The sequence below is a fragment of the Phialemonium atrogriseum genome (assembly GCF_030411735.1).
Source record: "Phialemonium atrogriseum strain 8032-3 unplaced genomic scaffold QBC33scaffold_27, whole genome shotgun sequence".
Taxonomy (NCBI): domain Eukaryota; kingdom Fungi; phylum Ascomycota; class Sordariomycetes; order Cephalothecales; family Cephalothecaceae; genus Phialemonium; species Phialemonium atrogriseum.
This window is the reverse complement of record NW_026848164.1, coordinates 415,548-425,629: the sequence shown is the minus strand read 5'-3', so window position 1 is coordinate 425,629 and position 10,082 is coordinate 415,548. Positions and strand designations below refer to the sequence as shown.

Genomic DNA, 10,082 nt, shown 5'->3' with positions numbered 1-10,082 from the left:
TCCTGCCTTTCTACTGCTTATAGCAGTACTTTCACTAGTTGAATACTTTGCTTCCACAACCTACCTCTTTGGTCACAACCTAACCTTTTGACTTTCACTAGTTGAATACTTTGCTTCCACAACCTACCTTTTTGGTTACAACCTAACCTTTTGACTTCTTGCCTTACTACTGCTTACAGCAGTATTTTCACTAGTTGAATACTTTGCTTTCACAACCTACCTCTTTAGTCACAACCTAACCTTTTGATTTATGCTTTAAAACTATCTTTACAATAGTATATAGCCTTTTCTTTATATAGTGCTTAGTCTATCTTTTTTTCTGCTTGTCTATAAGCTAGCTTTGATTAGCATGTAAGCTAAAGATTTCTAGGAATTCCAAGACATTCTTGCTATTAAAGATTGTAATTTCCTTTTGCAAAGGCATTAAAAGCACTGACTTGACCTAATATTAAAAGCCTGCTATTAGAAAAGGTTTTGCTATAGGGGGAGGTTTTGCTATAAAGAAAGGCATTGCTATTCTTAAAGGTATTAAGGTTTAATCTTGTAGCAAGCTAAAGGTAGGTTAATATGATAGAAAGAGAGTAGGCTGCCTTAAAGAATTGGAATCTTTAGTAAAAGCTTATATAACTTGCAAGGTAAATAATTGCTTAGACTTTCTCTTTTTGTAATTTGGTTTAATTTCCTTTGCCTGCAAGGAGCTTATTGTCTAATTCTTGCTTTCCTAGTCTCTATAAAAGTGGCTTGCCTTTTCTAGATATCTAATTAGAAGCTTTAGGTTTTTTGCAATAGCCTATCTCTACAATTCTAAGTCTTTAACAAATACTAGAATGCTTTTTAGGCTTTCTATACCAAGGAATATAAACCATAGCAATATTATTACTACTCTAGCCTAAACGTAAACTTTTGCGTCATTACTAATTATAGGTTATTTCTTTACTACTTTTTAAACTAGAGAGTCTTTTTTCTTAGGTTTCTCTTTTAGGCAATTCTTTCCTATCTTAATGTTTTGGCATCTCTTTGCGCATATATTAGCCTTCTTAGCAACCAACTAATTAGTTTATACTAGCTAGTTTTTAGGCTTTAAGATAGGTTGTCTAGTCTAGGCTTTACTAGCTTTTGGCTTTCCTAATCTTTTTATTGTAGCTTTTAGCTTTAATCTTTGTCCTTTCTCTCTTTCTAATCCTAGCACTTGTCTAATTATACTCTTTTTCTCAACATGCTACTCTTTTAGCTAATTGTAACTCTAGGTTTATATTATCTCCTTCCAAGATTTTTTGGAAAAAGAAAGAGAAAGGGGAAAGGTTTTCAACGCTACTTTAGCATAATCAAGAGTTTTTTTTTGCTTAACGCTTGGTTGCCTTAGCAATGCAGAAAGCTAGTTGCTTTGCAAAATAAGAAAGCTATTGCTTTTAAGGCATCTTTGTATTTGGTTTGTGACAAAAGAAAAGAGTGTACTGACTAGAAGCATTTAGGGTTAAGCTAGTGCCTTGGCTTTTCTTGTGGTTGCGTGGTTTGATTAGACTGCAGCTTTTTAGTAAGCCTTGTGAATCAAATCTCAAATCGCCTTTTAAATATAAAGAGGAGAGATATAAAACTACCTACCTACCTACCTCTTAGCATAGTATACTGCTGCTAAAGCGTAGGCTCTAACAGCAGTAGCTATGTAATTGGCTAGCAGGTAGATAAAATCGTGCTTTTTCCTTACCTCTAGCGCATGTGACTAGTTAGGTAACCCTAATTAGCCCTATTACATCTTACAGTAGTGCCTAAATCTAGTCATATAAGTAAGGTAGGAAAACGCTAGTGGCGTAATCAATTGAATTGAAGGTGTAAGAAAGGAATAGAATGCAGTAAATCAAGTATTATTGCATAGAAAGCTTTGAAATAACTAAGATGTAAAGAGTGCTGCTTGTAAATCTGTGTAAGTCTGCGTAATTGATGATGATCTTACAATTTAAAGCTCTAATCACGCTTTTATATAAAAGCGCAGAAAATCTAGTCCAAAGCTGACTCATCCTAGCCTAAAGCAGCCTGTGCCTTTTCCATTCACCACGTTATTACAAGGTGGTAATACGTATTAAGTGGTTTGACAAGGTTTGAAAGTTTTAGGTGGTTTGATTTTCTACACCTACCTTGTACTTGCAAGGCTACCCTAGACTTGCCAGGCTACCCTGGACTTGCTGGGCTACTCTAGACTTACAGAGCTACCTTGGACTTGCTGGGCTACTCTAGACTTACAGAGCTACCCTAGACTTGCAGGGCTACCCTGTCCTTAGGGTTAGGGTTGCCTTTGGCAGGAAAGTCCTTTGAACTTCAAATGCCAATTATAAGGTAAGGATTAATCACATGACTTAGCTACTTTGTAGGCTTATAAATAAGTCATATGTAATGCTTAATTAGCAAACTGCCTAGTCATCACTATTGCGGTTACCTTAATATATAGGTTTGAAGTTAGATTATCAAGTAATCTTTATAAAGTTAGAAGGTGCATAGATTGACTAGTTGAAAGAGATTGAGCAATCTAGGCTTATAACCTCAAAAGGTTAGGTTGTGACCAAAGAGGTAGGTTGTAGAAGCAAAGTATTTAACTAGTGAAAGTACTGCTATAAGCAGTAGAAAGGCAGGAAGTAAGGTAGGCAAGTAAGGTGCAAAAAACTAGTTGTATTATGTGGTTTATAATAATTTCACCAAAGTCAGCTAGCTAATCTAACTATATAGTAAAAATTTAGTCTTTTTGCTTTACTTGATCTACTAGATCAAGTAACTTGATACCTTGGATTGGCTAATCAAACCAGGTCCGTAGGATCTAATTGTTTAAATCAGTAGTAATACGTAGATCACACACTTATAAGGTAGTAATACATATCAAGTGGTTTGACAAGGTTTGAAGGTTTTAAGTGGTTTGATTTTCTACATCTAATACATAGATCACACACTTACAAGGTAGTAATATGTATTAAGTGGTTTGACAAGGTTTGAAGGTTTTAAGTAGTTTGATTTTCTACACCTACCTTGTACTTGCAAGGCTACCCTAGACTTGCTAGGCTACCCTAGACTTGCAAGGCTACCCTAGACTTGCTAGACTACCCTAGACTTGCTAGGCTACCCTAGACTTGCTAGGCTACCCTAAACTTGCCAGGCTACCCTAGACTTGCCAGGCTACCCTGGACTTGCCAGGCTACCCTAGACTTGCAGGGCTACCCTATTCTTAAGGTTAGGGTTGCCTTTGGCAGGAAAGTCCTTTAGACTTCAATTGCCAATTATAAGGTAAGGATTAATCACATGACTTAGCTACTTTGTAAGCTTATAAATAAGTCATATGTAATGCTTAATCAGCAAACCGCTTAGTCATCACTATTGTGGTGACGTGGTGAATGGAAAAGGCACGGGCTGCTTTAGGCTAGGATGAGTCAGCTTTGGACTGGATTTTCTGCGCTTCTATATAAGAGCGTGATTAGGGCTTTAAATTGTAAGATTAGGATCAATTACGCAGACTTACACGGATTTACAAGTAGCACTCTTTACACCTTAGTTATTTTGAAGCTTTCTACGCAATAATACTTGATTTACCGCATTTCATTCCTTCCTTACGCCTTCAATTTAATTGATCACGCCACTGGCGTGTTCCTACCTTACTTACACGACTGGATTTGGGCACTACCGCGAGACGTAACGGGGCTGATCAGGGTCACCTGACTAGTCACGTGCGCCAGAGGTAAGGAAGAAGCACGATTCCATCCGCCTGCCAGCTGATCACGTGGCTACTGCCGTTGGGGCCTACGCCTTAGCAGCAGTATACTATGTTGAGAGGTAGGTAGGTAGGTGGTTTTGTGTCTCTCCTCCTTAGTGGTTACCTTAATATATAGGTTTGAAGTTAGATTATCAAGTAATCTTTATAGACTAACTTATATAAGGTGGCTAATTGGCATAGGTTTTGACAGGGAGGTTTGCTGCGATAGTATTGCTAGTAAAGTAGATAGGAAACTATCTTGAGTAGCTTCTTAGTCAAAACGTATATTGAAGCCTGCCTTTGTAAACATTTGGATAGGTCTATCGCGGTCTTTAACTTAGGGCTGCCTGGGGGTCCTTACGCAGGCCTTTCGCGGGGACCTTGTAGGACCGGTTGACTGGGCCAGCTGGACCTTCCTACCCTGCGGGGCAGGACTATACTAATTACAGGACCTTCCAATTGAAGGCCGCGCTCGCGCTAATCACTCGAAGCCACTTTATGTGGCGAACCAAGGCACCTCGGCCACTGGGCTTTCCTAGGCCTCGCGCGTGGGGGCTGGAGCAATATTGACCTGGGCCTTCGGGGCGTAACAGAATAGCCTGCTTGCTCTCTACTAAATGGACTTTTTATTAAGGCTTGCCGCCTTGACAAGCTTAACTCGCCTATTGCAACCCCTCACTGCACTACCTATGCTAACTAGTTGAGTAGGCACTGGTTTGTAGTAAGTAGACTGACGAAGAGGCTTAGGGTGTTTAGATGGGCAGAGTTTGTGCGCCTAAGAACTTGTTTCAAATAGGTAGGAAGCAGGAAGTATAAGAGGAGACAGCCTCTTAGAGACGTGCCCTTACCTAGTCCCTTGCTTGGAAAGGGATTGCACAGCATATGTATGGTTGGTCGAATTGCAAAGGGACATGTCGCAACACAAGCGCTATTGGAGCCCCTTAGCCAATAGAAAGGGTGGGGGCATGCCGAATCACCCATGCCTGTTCAGGCTATCCTTTTACAATGTATGGAATAGGAATATAGAATAGCCAGAGCCGATCACTGCAGGTGCATTTGGTGTGTTGCACGAGCGCGGCGTCAGGAAAAATCCCAGCCGCATGCGATAGAGGCCCGATGACACGCCTAACATAGCATTCGTGCGGTTGTCAAGTGTTTAAACTCCGCTCATGGTAAATCATTCTTCAGCCATCCCAGCCTAAGCCTCACCTCCCCCTGTTCAGCATGACTCCCTTTTGCAAACCTTGTAATAAGTCTTTCAAGCAGGAGGCGGACCTGCGACGACACCTTCGATACTCCCCTCTCCATCAGAGTCGGTGCGAAACTTGCGATCGGATCTTCAGTCGAGATGGCCTGCAACAACATCTTCAAACTGCACGAGTCCACCTCACGGGAATGAGCGCAACAGAAACCCCGCTAGACAAGTTCTTCCTCTCGTTTCCGTCATTCGCATATGATCCTTTCTTACCACCTGCAACGTCGTATAGTCGACTACAAAGACACATGGGATGGCGGAGGGAAAGTGAGGGAAGCGGGGAAGCTTGGCATCAATATCAGAGAGCACTGGAGGAGGAAGTGAAGGTCTGGTTTGGAAAGGAGGACGACCTGAATTCGTGGCACACTCTCTGTGGGACCATTGGAATCAAGCAACTTCCGCCGACTATTGCGGCGTGCCGAAGTGTCCGTAACCCGAGAACGTACCGATTGATTATGCACGACTGTCAACTAGCTAACAAGTTGTCGCAGGTTGTTCGGAACACGCACGTCAACATCGTCGATCTAATCGAGTGGGGGAGACGAGGCTCAGGGGAAAGAGGTGTGCGAGTATTCAGGAGCCAGGAAGCACTATGGGAATATACAACGAAGGAGAGGAAAGTATTCCCGCAGTCCTCGGTCAGGAACGACGATGGCGAGACAAATGTTGTTCTTCGACATTTGCTCCGGCACCTTCGTCTGTGAGGGTAGCTATCCGAGGGGGGGGGGTTTCCTCGGGGTGGTCAGGGGATTTTGCAAGACGCGGGAATAGCGATTGGGGAAAACGCCGTGCTACACTGCCACTGTGTGGCTCTGTTGGTGCACCAATTCGCACATGTGCGGCTACAGACGACGCACTTATCATTCGCAGCTGTCTAGGCGAGTCTATTTGCAGGGCTATCAATTTGCCATGTCCTCCTCTATAGCAATACCATGCTTAACCAAGGTCTGCAATCTGGCCGCAAGCCTTCCACTGTAGAACTCCCACCGCAATACAACCCGACGGATGTCACTAAGACTGCAACAACCTGGCTTTGGGCCACCGGAGTGCACTCAGTCTTGTGCTTCTTCCAATTCGCACGCTGGCACTCGCTAGAGCAGTATTTCGCCGTGCGACATTTAGCGCAAGTGAGAAGGGAACTTCCACCTTCCGCCCGGTCACGATTGCAGACACGACAAGCATCTCCAATGACTTCGAGAGTACGCCGCTGGTACCGTCATGGGTCTCGTCCACATGGGGGCACGTGAACAACGGAGAGATGGCAACCCGAACAACTTGCTTGGAAATGACGCGCCAGTTGGCACCACCCGCCATAAACCGGTCCTGAAGCACACCGTTCCCACATCTGCAGAGAACTGGTTCGCCCACTTCCACCGACAGCGGGACCCGGCCCTGGACGGCGTACTCGCAACTAGGCCGGTGTTCCCACGTGCGGCAGCGCTCGACCCACGCCGGCAGCACGTTCTTCCAGAGACGCGGCTCCGCGTCGTCGACGCTGATCATGCCGAGTCCGGGGTCCGGCGGGGCAGGCAGGTGCTCGTCGATCTGGGGCGTCCGCTCGCGGTCGATCGGCAGCACCGCGGCGTCGAGGACCAAGGTGCGATTGGCGAGATCGAGGCGAAGGCCGGACACGAAGACGAGCATCTGTATGCCCCCGCCGGCAAAGTTGTTTATGCCGAATGTGTGCGCCTTGTGGGCCCCCGGTAATCCTGCAAAGTCTCTGAACAGTGTGAGCAGCGAGGCTTTGAAGTTGGCGCGGGTTCGCTCCCCCTCCAGGCTGGGCAGCGAGGGGTCCATACGCAGGGCCTGCTCGCGCTTGGAGTACATGAACGGGACGTGCTGGTCTAGCCACTTCAGTTTTCTCGGCTGCGAAGTATTGAGGAGGGGCAGAGCTTGCAGGTTCAGATGAGGTAGGTTCCAGGGTATCGGGGTGCGATTGTCGAGAAGCACGGGATACATGAAGGAATGGAGAGTCTTTTTCCAGGCCTCGGCAACCACGGGTGCAAGGACCTCGACATAGCCGGAATTCCGAGAAAGTAGAATCTTGCATTTGGACTCCATGACAGGGATAGGAAAGTCCAGTTTGAGAGGCGACGCCTTGCCAACGGAAATAAGGAAGTTGAAGGGTGACAGGGAAACCGACCGTATTCGACAGCCGACAGCAAGGGCTGACTTCAAGTCATCGGAAAAGATGTCGAGGCGGCCTATGAGGGAGGCTATTCTCCCCGTGGCTGGGTCGGCGTTGGCAGTGACGACGGTCCTGGCACCCGGATTCGAGAGAGCTGCGACATCCTTGGTGGCAAACCCAGAGCCAAACATGACTCCGGCCTGGTTCGGGAGATCTTGGCTGATGTGGACGTGCTCTGCGTCCCCAAGACTCGTCACGAAGACCTTCAATTCGGGTCCGAAGCGATTCGCCAACTCCTTCGCAGTCGCAAGTGAGTTCTGAAAACCAAACGATATCTTGGCACTTCGCGGCTCCAATAGCAGCACCGAAGCCGGGGCTCTGAAGGACACGAAGAGTGGAGAATCCCCATGCCAGCCGAGCGGATCATCGGTGATGTGCAGCTTGAAATCGCTGCTGTGTCTGGCGCCGCTGGCCGACAGTTGCCCGAAACCCATCTGAACGGTAGGAAAGAAATTCAGCCATGGTTTAATGGTAGACGCCGAGGAACTTTGCACGAGGCAATGGACAGGGGGCGTGCCGAATTTGATGAAGAATTTGAGAGGGTCGTCGTCGGTGAATGCTGCCAGTATCGCTCTCGGCACCTTCAGGATGATGCAAACCGCGGACGGCATGTTCCTCCAGTCGCGTACATCTCCCGTGGGCGTAGTAATCGGGCCCGTGTTGAAGGGTCTTCGGTGCACGTCGACCGAGTGAACGCCGAGGAGGTGCAAATACAGGTAGAGTTCCTGGAGGTAGCCCACTTCCAACGGGAGCTTATTAGAATTGCTCTCGATGAGCCCCACGAGAATATCCATGGTCTTCTCCCAGTCGACGGTGACCCGGCTCTTGACTAGGCAAAGCAGCGATGCAAAGACTGGCCTGTTGTAGAGTTGCGGGAAAAAGAGGCTCTGAAGCTTCGAGGCAAAGCTTTGTGACCAGCCTGCGCCGTGAAACATCTGTAGGTAGATACGGTGTAGGACCTGTGCTAGACCACTCTCATCAAAGCGGAGGGGCTGCAGCGGTGTCGGCGATCCTAGCCCTGCGCGCTGCGAAATCGGTCGTTTCCATGTAGTCCTGACGAAAGCATGGCCACCAACAAGCTTGTTGCTGTCCTTGGAAGCTGCAGCGTCGAGAATCTTTTCACCTCCGGACACGAAGGAGGCATTTGTCCAGTACTCAACCGGAACCAAGCCGAGGAGAACCGCCACAGTTGGGAGGTGACCGCAGAGCAGAGTGTCGACCGGTTTCGGATGTATCTTGCTCGTCTTCGCTATCGAGTCCGTGTAGAGACTGGCCGATGAGCAACCATTCAAGAGCGGTGATGCTGCTACCAGCAGGTTGAGAGCGCCAATGCGGTCGGCGAGGTTTGACGTGTCGATGACTGCGAAAGAGAGCGGCGCAGAACCCCACGGGATGTAGTCATCACCGTCAAGTGTGAGCGGATCGAGGTGATGTTGGTCGCGATACCAGTGCGCAGAGGTGGCAGTGGTTGTGGCGCGACGATGTTGTAGGGTGTAGGAAAACGCGAGGGCGTCTCCAGCGAAAACTCGCATTGTGAAACTTCCTGGGCTGCGGCTTCTAAACGAATCTGACCATGCCCGGAATTCTGCACGGGCAGCGGCGACGATGTCTTCTTGCAGGCGAACCACGGGAGATGCGGCGTCCAGCGGGGCATAGGCGGTGGAGAGGTGAAAACCAAGAATGGGATCTGTTCCGTAATGGAGCATGGCGTCGTTGTCCGGAGAAGCAAACATGGGGTCACACGGACAGCTTGCGAGACAGCCTTGCGATCAATATCGGTGGTGCCATGTTCCCAGAAATGTTGGTGCAGATCATTCAAGTCCTCCAGAAGTCTGCCGGAACAAACCGGTGCACCAGATCGGAGACTGGTCAGAATCCCTAGCGAGCCTTTATGTTCGTTGGACCTCTTGAATCTGGAGCTCTGAATGCTGGACCTGAAGCTGGTCTTGAAGGCGGACTGCTGGTGACCCTTCCTCTCGGTGGAGTAGAAGTCCCAAATCTGGCGGACCTTGTCGAGGGTGCCAGAATCGCAAAACCTGATCTGCTTCCATTGCTCTTGTCCCAGGCTGCCATGGATGATGACAGGCCATGGAGTTTCGTTGCCTGTGCGCGGAGCACGTCGAGGCGATGTTGATCGAGATACATGTGGTAGTAGATGTTCCAGTTGTCGTCGTTCTTCCGACCGTTTGAGTCATCGAGGATTGACGTCAAGAGGATGATGTTGCGAGCTTTCTCAGTTAGCTCAAAGTTCTCTGCAAACGAAATAGGCACCCAGAGAAGGAACGTCATACCCAAGACTGCCCTCTCGACATCGCAGCAAGTGATGTCCATCTGACGAACTGTTTATATGTTAGCAAGTAACTTGTATTCCAGGAGAATCTCGGCTGACCGTCGGTATGAGAAGTGAAGAGGATGTGGCGGACATCTCCACATCCAAGGAGTAAAATATCGGCATGTTTGTCGCGGGGATTAATGCCTTGGGTCAGGCATACGGCGGGAGTATCGCCGATGGGGTCGAATAATTTCAGCACTGTCGCAAGTTGTGGTGTCAACATTGTGAACCGCTCGAGATATGTCGGCTGAAGGAGGTTCGGAGAATTTGTTAGGGAAGTTGGTACGAGGAGAAAGGCGTGGATGGATGGATGGATGGATGATGGAGGATAAAGGATGGATGGTGGATGGGGGACGAAATAAATAGCTGATTGATGCCCCAGGCGGAGATCCTTCCTCCAAGTGATTCCGGGTTTCAGATCCCTCCAGGTGTAAAGCACGCGTTTCTCTCCGCGAGAAGTTTGACAAGACGCGTGCCTTGTCGGTCAAACCATGAGGGTGTTTTGTTTGCTGAGTTGGTTTTGTCCTGGTCAGGCCTGACTATTTGGACAAGTGAATTTGTCTCCACAGACTACATG

At 47.8% G+C, this 10,082-nt stretch overlaps 2 protein-coding genes across 2 annotated transcripts; one reads left to right on the top strand and one right to left on the bottom strand.

Moving 5' to 3' along the window:
* Positions 1-4,954: 4,954 nt before the first annotated feature.
* Positions 4,955-5,689, top strand: QBC33DRAFT_596391 (uncharacterized protein; the record flags this gene model as incomplete). The annotated part of the gene is made up of 2 exons (XM_060431878.1): positions 4,955-5,410; positions 5,477-5,689. 2 exons carry the CDS (start codon positions 4,955-4,957, stop codon positions 5,687-5,689), a joined length of 669 nt encoding a protein of 222 aa, XP_060280249.1.
* A 156-nt stretch (positions 5,690-5,845) lies between these two features.
* QBC33DRAFT_596390 (uncharacterized protein) lies at positions 5,846-9,728 on the bottom strand (the record flags this gene model as incomplete). The annotated part of the gene is made up of 7 exons (XM_060431877.1): positions 5,846-5,869; positions 6,028-6,167; positions 6,200-8,935; positions 9,016-9,209; positions 9,257-9,401; positions 9,465-9,512; positions 9,563-9,728. 7 exons carry the CDS (start codon positions 9,726-9,728, stop codon positions 5,846-5,848), a joined length of 3,453 nt encoding a protein of 1,150 aa, XP_060280248.1.
* Between the last annotated feature and the right edge of the window lie 354 nt (positions 9,729-10,082).